We start from the raw sequence: 14,367 nt of genomic DNA, 5'->3' as shown, positions 1-14,367 counted from the left end.
AGTTTCAACGAGGTCTACACAATTATAATCAATCTGCCATTACAATTTGTGTATTTAATCTAAAAATTCTTTAGACTATCCACTGCGAGAGGTGGATGGTGGCCTCCAAATCGACACTGCTCGTGTTTGACAGGTCACACTCCACCTCTCTCCATGCCCCCCCCCAACACACTCACAAAACCTAGGGCTGGGCAATTTAGGGTTTCGAACCACCAGAACCGCCAGATCCGAACCGTATTATTGTATTTCGGTTCTGGTTCTTAAATTTGGGAATAAACGGCTCCCGGTTAGGTTTTGGTTATAACCAACGAGTCCGTTTAAAGAACCGTTAGAACCAATTTGGGTTTAAACTTTAAATTATATATTCAAAAGCCCTATTAATTTATTTAAACTTTTAATATTATATTTAGAAACATGTTTCTAGGATTAAAGAATATAAAATTAGTTTTTTTTTTATAATGTTTGAATGAAGTTTTTGTAACGGTTAACCAAAATTTTTTTAGTTGATTTTTGTTTTTTCACATTGTTTTTTTCTTTTTTTGAGCGACAAATTTGGATCACTGACAGACCACCAGAGTATCATTGTGCCACCAGCGGAACCACCTGATCATATTCATCTCCACTAGGCATAATCCTATACACAAATTCAGGAGAAACATTGTATACTTGCATTTCATGGTTTGAAACATTTTATTATTGCTTTTTTTACTTTGGTTGTTTGCATTTCATGGTTTGAAACATTTTATTATTGCTATTTTTACTTTGATTGTTTGAATTTTGGATGTTGCAACTCTTAGTTATATGTTTTAAACGGTTGACTGTTTTAATTGTTTTTATATTGTTGTTAGTTTTAGGAAATTAATTGACTACCGGTTCCGGCGAGAACCGTTTACACAAGAACCGTTTAACCCGGTTTCGAACCGAATCAAAGAAAGAAATAAGGTTGAAGAAGAAGGGGTGAAGATTATTTGTATGAGTATCAAAGAAACCATCAACTTAAAAAGCCAAAAATCAACCACAAAGACTAAATCAAAGGTCTAAAGCTTAAAAAAAAGTCTCATAGGCATATGTTCAAACTCCTATTAGCACTTATCACACAATCTAGTTTAACCCTCATGACCTTACGCGAAAACAAAAAAAAATAGCTGAGCTAAGTGCCTAGTGTGCGGATGCAAATCACAAATAAACATACATAATATCTAACACCACAAACCACCATAGTACATACAAAGAGATTATTTGTAAGAGTATCCTACGATACAAAATATCCAACTTGCACATTCGTGGCATTAAACATGTCATATCTTAACACTCGTATCACATTGTTACACCGGACGAGCACTCTAGTGCATCCCAAAATCGAAAGGTGTGTATGGAACTACTTATCAGATCAAACAAAATCATATGATGCATCCATACGCCTCTCAAATAACCCAAACGCTCTCTCACGAGCATATACTAAGTGGAGACACAGTAAAATGATTATACCTTCCCAGATGGTGTCATGCCATTGGCACCACAATGACATGTGGTATGTCCTTAAAAGTTGACTCAAATTCCCTGTATCCTGTCTACGAATCTAATGGTCCGTTTGGTTCGCATAATTTTTTATAGGAATTGGAATTCATAAAGGGAATTAGAATTAATTCAAATAGAATTTTGTATTGTGTTTGGTTCATAAATGGGTAAATGGAATTGTAAAGGTTAAAAACAAAAAAGACAAATTTGATATCATCTCTTTTATTTGAAGTAGTTAAGAATGAAAATATGAGGGTATTTTGGTAAACTGAAACATATTCCAATGGAAAGTTTAGAATTCCTTGTCAAATAGGAAGGATTGTTAAATTTCTTTGATTGATGGAATTTAGTGTACTATTTTTCAATTACATTAATAAAGTATAAATTAGCAACATTTGTGTGCATAGAGGTATTATGTACCTCATGCTTTGGGAGGTTTTCAAAAAAAAAAGTGATATTTCATTTTTAACCCAAAACTATTTGTTTTTTATTTATAGCACCAAAAGTTTTCATCTCTTGCAATTTAAACTCACAACTTTTGTACTTTCAACTTTGGTCCCCACACTTTTCATATTTCGCAAATTTTTCGTTTTAAATTTTGCGAGTTAACACGGCATAACGTGTGTGTGGTTCAACGTTTTAACATGTCGTTTTACGCTTCGTAGTAGATTTTACGAGTTAACACAGCTCAACGTGTGTGTGTGGTTCAACATTTTTACATCGTCTATCTTTTCCTGGTTTGACAAGTTCGTTACAACGCGCGAGGTCCTAAATTGACTTAATTATTATTTTCTAGGTTTGACGTTGCAGACTAATTCGTAACTTCAGTATTGGTTGTCGCTGGCAGTGGTGTGGCATTGATGCTATTCGGCACGGTTTTACGCCCCCGCCGCATTGCGGCGGGTGGTAAATCTAGTTTTTATTAAAAACCAACAAAACATATTTCTTGATGCAAATTCCTTTTAAATCTATGAACCAAACAACCTCTAAGGTTCTATGATCACATGAGTGAACACATTAACAAAGTATAAATTAGCAATATTTGTGTGCATAGAGGTATGTACCTCATGCTTTGGGAGGTTTTCAAAAAAAAAGTGATATTTCATTTTTAACCTATTTATAGCACCAAAAGTTTTCATCTCTTGCAATTTAAACTCACAACTTTTGTACTTTCAACTTACCCATACTTTTCATATTTCGCAAATTTTTCGTTTTAAATTTTGCGAGTCACGGCATAACGTGTGTGTGGTTCAACGTTTTAACATGTCGTTTTACGCTTCGTAGTAGATTTTACGAGTTAACATAGCTCAACGTGCGTGTGTGGTTCAACATTTTTACATCGTCTATCTTTTCCTGGTTTGACAAGTTCGTTACAACGCGCGGGGTCCTAAATTGACTTAATTATTATTTTCTAGGTTTGACGTTGCAGACTAATTTACTCACGTTAACACACCATAACTTCAGTATTGGTTGTCGCTGGCAGTGGTGTGGCATTAATGCTATTCGGCACGGTTTTACACCCTGCCGCATTGCGGCGGGTGGTAAATCTAGTTTTTATTAAAAACCAACAAAACATATTTCTTGATGCAATGTTTTTCAATTTTAATTCAAATTCCTTTTAAATGTATGAACCAAATGACCTCTAAGGTTCTATGATCACATGAGTGAACACATTAACAAAGTATAAATTAACAACATTTGTGTGCATAGAGCATAGATGTATGTACCTCATACTTTGGGAGGTTTTCAAAAAAAAAGTGATATATCATTTTTAACCCAAAACTATTTGTTTTTTATTTATAGCACCAAAAGTTTTCATCTCTTGCAATTTAAACTCACAACTTTTGTAGTTTCAACTTTGGTCCCCACACTTTTCATATTTCGCAAATTTTTCGTTTTAAATTTTGCGAGTTAACACGGCATAACGTGTGTGTGGTTCAACGTTTTAACATGTTGTTTTACGCTTCGTAGTAGATTTTACGAGTTAACACAGCTCAACGTGCGTGTGTGGTTCAACATTTTTACATCGTCTATCTTTTCCTGGTTTGACAAGTTCGTTACAACGCGCGGGGTCCTATGTTGACTTAATTATTATTTTCTAGGTTTGATGTTGCAGACTAATTTACTCACGTTAACACACCGCAACTTCAGTATTGTTTTTTGCTGGCAGTGGTATGGCATTGATGCTATTCGGCACGGTTTTACGCCCCCGCCGCATTGCGGCGGGTGGTAAATCTAGTTTTTATTAAAAACCAACAAAACATATTTCTTGATGCAATGTTTTTCAATTTTAATTCAAATTCCTTTTAAATCTATGAAATATGAACCAAACGACCTCTAAGGTTCTATGATCACATGAGTGAACACATTATCCAAGCTCACGAGTTCGCACACAAAGTATGTTCAGCATACATAGAGTGATAGAGATACTAAGCTGAATGAAATTAAGTGATTTCCCACAAGTGATTCTCATATGTTTTCAAAAGCATATTATCATAATCAATGTTTTTTTTTTCTCAAAAGCTTACAAAACGTTTCAATAACACACATCAATCTAACTCAACATAAGAAAGTCTGTCATATAAAGGAGTCATAGATCAAAAAGTATTTGAGAAATTAATATAGGATAAAAAATGACCTTAGAAAAACCGAGCTTTTTAGACATATTTTGTGTCATGGTAATATACTAATTAGAGGTGCAAACCGGGTTTTTTTTTAATACTCGGGTTCGAGTACATATCCTACAGGTCTCACCCGGTTTTGAATTTTGGGTATTGCCAATACTTGGGTCATGATCGGGTCTGGGTATTCTAGCTAATCCATAGCATGTGTACCCGGGTTCGGTTTTTCTATACCCAGGTATTAAAATACCCTATTTTTTGGTTCAGGTAGGATTCGGGTATGAAAAAAACCTACAGGTGTAGAAAAAACCCGGATGGGTATGAACATGAACATGAACATGAACTTTGTAGTTTTTTTGTTTCCTACTTCATTTTTTGGGTTTATAAATATGAACTTTAATAATATAAAACTTTAATTTAACAAAATTACATGTTACTAGGAACTATAATAATCAAAATACATACATTTCTAAAACCCAGTATCAGGTATTCATAAAACCCGGGTACAAGTATTCCTAAAACCCGGGTACGGGTATTATTAAACCCGGGTATACAAAAAAAAACCAAATATAAAACAACCCGAGTTCGGGTACTTAGCTGAGATACATCAGGTTCGGGTCTAAAATACCCGTTTTTTTAATAAACAGGTCCGGGTTTTTTTTTTTTAGTTCGGTTTTTTTTTGCACCTCTAAATTACTAATGGATCGAATTTGCACTAGCTATTGGGCTTATACAGGGTCAAGGGTCCAGGATTAATAGAACATTAGAACCCAATAAACGCGACCCATTTCCACCCGCTTTATAAAAGAATCTAGGGTTTCCGTTCGTTGTGCCATCAAAGCGCCGTTCTCTTCATCTCAGCAACTTGTGTTATCTTCTCCACCAATCGAAATGGTATTGCTTCCTCCATAGATTATTATTATTCTGTCATATATTCAAACACGCAAATTGTCTGATCTGATTATGATGTGGTAGAACGATTACGTAATCTCATTAATCCTCATTTTATAGTTTACAATCAGTGAGATTCATCGTTTGTAGCTTCTGTTCATATGCTTTGATTTTAGATGTTAACTCTGTAACAATCGTTGCAAGCAGGATGATCTTGCCTTTTTTATTTGAGTCATGGTTGTTTTAATGTATTTATAATACTTTTATTTTGTGTTAAATTTGAAATTTTGTGAAGCATGGTCTTTTTATGTAACTAATTAGTGCACTTATATTGTTATGCTTTTTTGAAGTATGATTCATTACAGTTTTACATGACCATGAAATGAGTGATTAATGGTGCATTGTTATTAACAATTTTTGATATTATATGTTTACCAGTTTTTTAATAATGTTGCATCTCTTTATATTGAAATTGTTATAAGTGATAAGTACCAAAAATTTAGATATTAATATTCAAAATTTGAGAATTTCTTCGCTTTATAAGTACCATAGTTATTAAAGGCGCTAGGCGCACTCAGGGCGCTTTGTTGGGCCCAGGGTTTTATTTGCGCCTGGGTGCTCGCTTTAATAACTATGATAAGTACCAGCCTGAAACTAAATACCAAGATTTGACCTTTTTTATTAGATATGAAGGAAGTATTTGTGGCCCTTTTAACACATGTTATTTTCTACATACTAAGCTTGTATTGATTATTTTATTGCAGACAAAGAGGACAAAGAAGGCTGGGATTGTTGGAAAGTATGGTGAGTATTATGTTTTCTGCTTTTAAATGGATTCACAAAGCGCTTAAGATGATACGAATTAACTTTTACATCTTGTAAAAAATAGTTTTGCTGTTCACACATCCACAGAATAGTAGTTTAGCACAACAGACATGATTTTTTTACGAATCTGTTGTTTTCATTTACTACACACAGTTACCTCTCTTTATTGAGGAACCATCTTAATCACATCAAAAAACTTTTTTTTTCAGGTACCCGTTATGGTGCCAGTCTGCGAAAGCAGATCAAGAAAATGGAAGTCAGCCAGCACAGCAAGTTTTTCTGTGAATTTTGCGGAAAGGTAGTTAATCTAGTATTGTTGTGATCATTCATAAAACTTGGTAAAGTTTGTTTTTTCTTAACCATATTTTTCTATGAAATGTTATACAGTATGCGGTGAAGAGGAAAGCTGTTGGAATTTGGGGTTGCAAGGACTGCGGAAAAGTCAAAGCAGGCGGTGCATACACATTGAAGTAATTCTTATATCCTGGATTTTTTCTTTAATTTTATGTTTATATTACATTGTTTTCATTTTTTGATGTGTTTCTTTGTGTGTGATTATAGCACCGCTAGTGCAGTGACAGTTCGGAGCACAATCCGAAGGCTTAGGGAGCAGACTGAGAGTTAGACACAGTTGGTTTGTTTTGGTGTGAGTTGTATCTCAATGTTGAAGTCTTTCCTTACTATTGTTAGTGTTCTCGGTTTATTTTGGATTTTGACAGTTTTGTTGAATCAATGAGGAATTTGAGTATTTTATTTGAACTCTTTTTGTGTAAAATTATTCAGACATGAAACGATTGTGTATTGTTTTTAGATTTAGGAGCTGGATTGTGTGTTATAAAAATTCTGTCTGGGACTGGTAAATGCCGTATTTCAAAACAACGCAGCGGGTCAAGGACCTCTTCCTGTCATCCTACCTGAAACACCCGTTTCTCTCTTCAAGTTTTAGATTTCTGAAACCCTTTTGTCCTCATAACTCAGCTACTTCCTCGGATGGTCCATGACTGCAAGCTTTTTTCCAACACTCTTTTACGCATTCCCTGCTGATTTAATGTTTGTGTTTGTAGTGTGCCACAAAACGCCCATTGTTGGTGCTTTTAGAAGTTCATTAAGCTTTATTTCGTTCACTTGCATCGATTGTAGAGTTTTTGAATGTCGATGGCCGATAACTAGAATCAGTGAGGGCCTAACATTGCAACCGGGATGCTAACCGTGAGTTATTAATCCGACAGGGTTCTCTAAGAGACTATGTTCATTCCCAATATGATTTTTGGAGCCACGGACTGCCATGTGGGGCGACCCATGGATAGAGGGTTATGTTGGGCAACTAATTAATAACCAACTTCTCCATTTCCCACAACCAAACTTTGGATGTCCGAGACAAGAATATCATGAATTTTCCTATTTCGGCCAATCCTCACAACCACCCTTCACCTAAATACTAGAAACTCGATCCAAAATATCTCCAAGTATCCATCACACAAAAACTTTTCATAACTGTAGAGGCAAATGAAACTACCCCTCAGGCCTCATCTTATGAAGACCTGAAAGAAGAAGAAAGGAAAACTCATGTTTTGACATTGACTACTTCTAAAAGACAGTCCTGGACAGTACCTAAATGTGTCTACAGACAGCATAACTGGACAGTATCAATCAAGCAAAGATTATGGAGAACACACAACTTAAAATTTCATACACATGATAAGTGGCAATGCAAATGCATTCAATGGGTGCATGCCCAAGCAACAATGACTAGGTGACCAACTAAGCGAGGTCTGTCATGCGATGTATGCTAAAAATCACAAGGGACATGATTCATTCATGAACATGTTTAGGACGTAGTCAAAGATCATCCAAAATGGATGAGTCGATGTGATAGTCACATTTCTCAGCCACATGTTTAAGATCATCCAAAACGGATGAGTCAATGTGATAGTCACATTTCTCAGCCACATGTTTTAGGGATAACGAATGTCTTGTGGAATCATGTGTGTTGCAATCATGCATTTGCATTGCCACTTATCATGTCTGTTGTTGCCAATTATTTTTATATAGTAGTTATGTTAAGATACCAATTTTAATTTTGCCACACGAGATGAGTCTCCTTGCATATACGAACAAACCATTTACATAGGGGTGTGCTTAGAAAAGGAATGGGATGCTTATTTTTACTTTTTTAGTGTAGCATCCTATTTTTCCATGTGAAATGTGTGCTTTCAACTACCATAAGGCTGGAGGGTGTGGGATGGAGCCTATAGGAGTTTTATCAGGACATGTCATCGCCACATAGGATCCACGTTAGCCAGAGGGCTTTATCACGCTCCCCCTTTAACTTGCAGGGTGTAGGATGGAGCCCCGTCATCATTACCTAATTATTTTTTTATTTATATATTTTATTTTTTTTAAATTAAATGACAATTTTAATAACTAGAAAATTAAAAAAAACATAATTTCATTAAAAAAAAATTAAAAAAAAATTACAAAGTCATTAAAAAATCACAAAGTACTAGAAAAAAAAAACTATATATATTTCGCCCGAATTTGTGCCTTACGAGCCTACAAAATGACCCGGTCCTCCTCCGCTAGATTTGACAAATCTCTCGCGAGAAAATCCATGTCTTTTTGGATTTGTTTCTCCATTTTTATTTGTTGGTTTTTTTCCCTAATCGAGATTATTTTGTTGAGACTTGCCTCGAAGTCGCTCAACTTTTACGGGCCATCCGATGCCATTGAAGAAGACTTTCCTCGTGCCGCTGCCTTACTTTTATCCCTACCCTGTGGTCGAGGCAACTCTTCTGGTTCTTCAAATTCGTCAACATTGTCATTTAGATTAATTGTTGTACGAGCATCAGACCCGGATGGTTCGGTAGTGGATGTCGATTTGGACCGTTTAGACCTACGGCGGGTTGGGTCAAACGGTGGTACAAGATGCCACTTGAGAGATTTGCGAAGAAGCTCCCATGTTGTAACCAACGTAAAAACATGCCCATGGTATAATCTATAGTCGTTGTGTGCTTGGGTCATGACGTCGACGTCGCTTGAACCACTTTTTCTTCAATTATTGTTGACGAGATTAGTATATATGTTGTTGAAATTGCTAACCTTCGTCCTCATAGCGCCCCACTTTCCCGAAAAAGAGACGGGCATTCGATATTCGTCACGACCCATTGCGGCGAAAAACTTCTCACGTATACGACCCCAAAATATCTTTAAGTCTTGGTCGTTTCCTATAAAAAAGTGTATTTACAAAAGTATATGTTTGATTTAAAAAATAAATTTACAAAGCTATATGTTTATAAAAGTATGTAAAAAATATATGGAGATAAAATTTACCAACAATCTCGTCTTCTGATACGTCGAGCCATACTTTTGCCAACTCGAATTCTTCCTTAGGCGACCAAAATTCGACCTTCTTAGTAGCACGTTTTTCGGACTCATCCTTCTTTCGATGACTTCTCTTTTTTCTAGAAGTGGGTTCGGCTTGGGTTTCGGGTACGGATTCGGTTTGGGGTATGTTTTGAGGTATGTTTTGGGGAAAAAATAGGGATTGAGAATAATACATGTATAAACCGAGCATCGGTGGAGTGGTGGGATGAGGAGAAGTTGGGGTGCTTGATGGCATCGAATAATATCCAAGCTCACCCGTACGCAGGTCTCGTCGATACTGGTACTCTTGCTCGTTGGTTTGCAAACTTTGCCAATTCGGATTGCTCGGGTCCCATGGGTTTGGGTTGTTGGGAGACATGTGTGGAGAATGGTACGAAAAAAAGTAGAGAGTGTAGAGAATGGTACAAAAAAAAGTAGAGAGTGTAAAGAATGGTATAAAAAATGTAGAGAATGTTGGGTATTTATAGGATGAATTTATAAAAAAGGAAAGTAATTTTTATTTTATTTTTAAATTGCGTTGAACGGTAACATTCAACATTAGTCACCTCGTTCCACGCGAAACCAGCTCGTTACCACCATGAAGCCTCTCCTATAATGCCCCTTCTTGAATCGCAGGGTGTGGAGGTATGGCGCCGGGTGGCGCTATAGAGGGTAAGGTGGCGCTGGTGGCGCCTCCATACCCTCCGACTTAAGCTGTGGCAAAATTCCACCTTTAAATGAAATTGACATATGCCACTTCCTCTTTGGATTTAAAGAAAACACCCAAACAAATTTCATTTGATGCTTGATTCTAAATATCAGTTTATCATCTTCTTAGAAATCGGATGTCATTAACTTTTGATTGTCCAACATCACCAATATAGCTCATGAGTGATTTCTTGAACAATTGTCCTATTGTGTTAAACTTGAATTTCACACACCTCACCATCTCAAGTGACTGGACCGCCAAGTTAAGGTTAGAGACGTTGATCTACAAAGTCTGAACGAACTAAGAATCCATGGTCAGAGACAATCGTTTTACTTTCCAGACAAACAACGAAACATATTGACCGAGGTTTCAACGACACCGACACCGAAACCAAGTTAAAGTCTTATGACACTTAACTTTTTAGAGAACATCTCACAAGCCAAGAGGGAATAAATAATTCTCTCTTGGTTACTGATTAGTTGTTACACACAAATCCATTAGAAGCCGAAGCCGAACATACAACAACTATTACGTTGAAGTAAAGTATATTTACAGTTACATGGAAACAAAAGGTAACCTAATTCTCATGAACCTTAACTTCTTAAGAAACCAAAGCACTTGAGTGACCTAAATCTAATAGTACAGTGTCATCCTGTAGTTAAAAACAAGAAGCCTCCCCATTTGCTCATGGTGGTTTCAACTTTCAAGCTGGTCAACAGCACTCCAGCCACCATTGACCAAAAATCCACTACAAAACTTACAAACGCTTCATACAATGACCAGTGTTGGATCATCATAGTGGTGCACACGGCTCTGGACCGCCTTAACTGCCGCTACTCTTGCCGCATTTGCTGCCCTGTTAGCTGCCGCCATCGCCCTATTCACCTTCTCATCAACACTCTTTGCAGCCAACGCTTTCTCGGCTATTCGTCTGGCTTCCTGAAAAACAGCAATCAAATATTATTATTATAATTATGATTATTATTCCAACTCTTTCAAATAGTAATGCCTAAGCAGTTAATGTGGTAAACAATCGGATATCGGTCAAGGACCGATATTTCGCATTAATATCTGACAAGGGGACCGATAACCAATATATCACTGATATATCATATTAACTGCATATATGTATATATGAAATTACCTCAACCGCTTTATGAACTTTTGCATGAGAAATCGACAAAGGATATTGTGTATTGATGCTAAGAACACCATCTTCCCAGTGACCCGATTGAGTGTCGCCATTTCTAAAAGTATACAAACCGAACCCTTGTCGTTTTCCTTCATGCCAACCACCCTCATACCGATGTCCATTTGCAAAGTTGTATACACCAAAACCATGCATTTTGTCTGCAAAATACTCGCCGGCATACATGTCACCATTTCTGCATTCATCACGTAATTAATCACACATAAGCTCAAATCTCAAAATAGTTTCACCTTACAGAGAAATAAAAGAAAAAAAATACAAGAGGGATTAGAATATTAAAACTAAAAATCACCTTTTGATTTTGACATCAAAGTACAAAATATTTTTGACCCATATGTCAAAAATTGCTTATTTATCAAGTAACTAAGCGTTATTATTGCATTTTGGCAGGAACCATGGTTTGTTACCCAGTTGTAATGAAATGTTAATAAAAAATAGAACTCACAAATCTGGTCTATACCGAAAATATTAGGTGGTCTGTGGTGTGCCTAATTTATCAAGTAAATAAAACCCAATATCAGAGCTTAATTCCTCTTCATATCATATACATGATCCTCACAATGTACGAATGACAAATAACCGAAACCGTGTTATTTGTAATTGCTTATTAAAACTGCTCATTTGCTTATTGTGTTTTGACTTTCAAACATCAGTTAAGGGTAAAATAAGCAGATTGGGAGTGGTTTATTAAAACTTATTGTACAAATTTCATCATTCGAGTCTGCTTATTTCATAAAACCATAAGCAGACTCAATAACCAATCCGAATACCCAAACATAGTATACATCAATACACCAAATAGAGCTAAAATTTACCTGAAATGGTAGTGACCAAGCCCATGTTTCACACCGCCTTTAAACTCGCCAAAATACTTACTACCATCTTCACAAGTATGCACCCCAAACCCATGACACTGACCCTTGATCCACTCACCAGCATACATATCCCCAACATAATATCGATAAACCCCGAACCCGTGCCTCAACCCCTGCCTGTACTGACCCCGATACCGGCTCCCTTTAGCCCAAGTTTCGACCCCGTAACCATCATACTTCTGATCAACCCAATCACCTTCATACCTTCCATTCAACTTGTAATAATACACCCCACTTCCAGAACACTTTCCTTTATAAAACTCACCCTCATACACATCCCCATTGCTGTAAACCTTCACCAAGAACCCCGAAACTTCGCTTTCGACAACCCGGTTCACGGAGCCAATTGACCAAACAACTGGTGTGCGTGAACTTGACCCGTTTGAAAAAAGCTTCAAAATTGGGAACTTTCTTGTAACAAACAACCGAATTGAAGGAGACCCAATACGATACAATCCATATACAGTAAAGGCACTAAAAGCTACTAACAACAACATGTAAAGATACAAAGATTCATGATTGTTAGCCGAAAAAAGGTAAATTGAAGGTAAAAACAGGAAGATTACAACCCGTGAAGGGGTTCTAATCCAGAACAGCTTCACATAACCGATGTTTAACAGCTTTAAAGCCACTGATTTAGTGGCTAAAAGTGCTTCGGAAGATGAACAGCAACAAATTAACGATTTTTTATCGGTTTTTCTGTGATTCATGATGTTTGAAAACAGATCTTTTTGTATCGTGTCATTGTAATCTGGTGGTAATGTGATTTTGATTTTGAAATTAGGGTTTTTTGAGTCGGAATAATCGTGTTGTTTTCCGATCTGACGCATTTAATGGTGAATCGAAGTTGATAATTGGATGAATTTGGAGCTTGATAGCTGAAAATGGAAGTACGAAACCCTAATTTTTGATTTGTGTGTGTGTTTGAAGTATGAAATTTGATTGATTTGTGTGAGTGTGTTGATGGTTTTGAGGGCGGTTTTTATTTGGAGATGAAAAGAGGGAAAAACACAAGGTGTGTGTATGTGTATATAGAGTTAGGATCCTGTAAAAAAGATTAAAAGTGTGAGAAAGGTAAAAAAGATTCTACACCATTAGATCTTTTGATCTAATGGTTGAGATTAATAGGGACCAAATTGTAAAATTTGATTTATTTTTTGGACTGAATTGAAAATTCTAGGGGTAATAAAGTCTTTATATCCATTCAAAAATAGAAACTGTAAATCAAAATCCCTACAATCTCTCTTTCTCTCTCCAAATGATCTCCATCTACGATCAAAGATCTCTCTCATAATCAATCAATCAATCTGAAGAAGAAACACAGAGGAGAAATAATACCGTAGTCGTCAAGGGTTTCGCGACGGAATCGAAGATCTGATGTCTACCATTTCCGCCGCAATTAAAGGTCGTACGCCATCTGGGATTCTTCGGAGAGGGTTTGGGGGTTTGATATTGGGAGGGTCGCCGGAGATTAAGTCGGACGACGAAGTCGGAGAACTATGTATCCATGGAAAATAATAAGCAACCTTCGATGATTGATGCAATTCTTTGAAATTCGGATTCTATGTTGTATGTTGTGTGAGAAGACTAATCGAATGGTGATTTAGGGTAGCGTGTGATGAAGAACTGGCTGTGTTGTGGACGTGTGGTGTGACGAAGATGGTGGTAGTCGCCGGAAGTGAAGAAGATGATATAGAGGTGTTATATTCTTTCATGAATGGTGTTATTTTTTACTGAATGGTGTTATTTTTTACTGAATGGTGTTATCTTTTATGAATGGTGTTATTTTTTACTGAATGGTGTTATCTTTTATGAATGGTGTTATTTTTTACTGAATGATATTCTTTTGTTTCTGAATGGTGTTATTCTTTTCTGAATAGTGTTATTTTGTTTCTGAATGGTGTTTTTTTCTTTTTCTGAATGGTGTTATATTTATTTACTGAATGGTGTTATATTCTTGTACTGAATGATGTTATATTAGTTACTGAATGGTGTTTTTTTTTTTGTTTACTGAATGATGTTATTTTTTGTCTACTGGATGGTGTTTTTTGTTTCTGAATGGTGTTATTTTGTTTCTGAATGGTGTTAGATAAAAACACCATGAGTTGAACTATGATTTTTTTTAAAACACCATGTGGTGAAGATGCTCTGATTCTGTGAATGATGCAAAAAAATTAAAATGAATGAAGTTATGGACGGTTAAAATTCCTTAAATCAAGGATTTTCTCTCTCCAAATCCTTAAATTAAGGATTACCATTTTTGAATTTGTTAGTGCATTTACAATCATACCCTTTTTAATTAATTTAGATCTAATGGTGGAGATTCTTTCTTACCTTTCTCACACTTTTAGTCTT

The 14,367-nt window shown here is 36.1% G+C and overlaps 2 protein-coding genes across 2 annotated transcripts; one reads left to right on the top strand and one right to left on the bottom strand.

The window, feature by feature from the left end:
• The first annotated feature begins 4,912 nt into the window (after positions 1-4,912).
• LOC110899797 (60S ribosomal protein L37a) lies at positions 4,913-6,658 on the top strand. Its single transcript, XM_022146688.2, has 5 exons — positions 4,913-5,033; positions 5,795-5,834; positions 6,065-6,153; positions 6,243-6,325; positions 6,417-6,658. Exons 1-5 carry the CDS (start codon positions 5,031-5,033, stop codon positions 6,478-6,480), a joined length of 279 nt encoding a protein of 92 aa, XP_022002380.1. The 5' UTR covers positions 4,913-5,030; the 3' UTR covers positions 6,481-6,658.
• Positions 6,659-10,424: 3,766 nt separating this feature from the next.
• LOC110899796 (radial spoke head 10 homolog B) lies at positions 10,425-13,023 on the bottom strand. Its single transcript, XM_022146687.2, has 3 exons — positions 11,953-13,023; positions 11,072-11,312; positions 10,425-10,866 (listed from the first exon to the last, which is right to left on the bottom strand). Exons 1-3 carry the CDS (start codon positions 12,840-12,842, stop codon positions 10,696-10,698), a joined length of 1,302 nt encoding a protein of 433 aa, XP_022002379.1. The 5' UTR covers positions 12,843-13,023; the 3' UTR covers positions 10,425-10,695.
• Positions 13,024-14,367: the final 1,344 nt, after the last annotated feature.

Source organism: Helianthus annuus, chromosome 13, assembly GCF_002127325.2.
Source record: "Helianthus annuus cultivar XRQ/B chromosome 13, HanXRQr2.0-SUNRISE, whole genome shotgun sequence".
Classification (NCBI taxonomy): Eukaryota; Viridiplantae; Streptophyta; class Magnoliopsida; order Asterales; family Asteraceae; genus Helianthus; species Helianthus annuus.
Note: the sequence above shows the minus strand (reverse complement) of the source record. Positions and strands in the feature narration are given on the sequence as shown.

Coding starts and splice junctions, on each gene's coding strand:
- LOC110899797 (XM_022146688.2), top strand. Junction 6,154..6,242: donor TCTGTGAATTTTGCGGAAAG/GTAGTTAATCTA, acceptor AATGTTATACAG/TATGCGGTGAAGAGGAAAGC. Junction 6,326..6,416: donor GGCGGTGCATACACATTGAA/GTAATTCTTATA, acceptor GTGTGATTATAG/CACCGCTAGTGCAGTGACAG.
- LOC110899796 (XM_022146687.2), bottom strand. CDS start 12,842: ATGCGTCAGATCGGAAAACAACACGATTATTCCGACTCAAAAAACCCT. Junction 11,313..11,952: donor CTTGGTCACTACCATTTCAG/GTAAATTTTAGC, acceptor TGATGAATGCAG/AAATGGTGACATGTATGCCG. Junction 10,867..11,071: donor AAGTTCATAAAGCGGTTGAG/GTAATTTCATAT, acceptor GCTGTTTTTCAG/GAAGCCAGACGAATAGCCGA.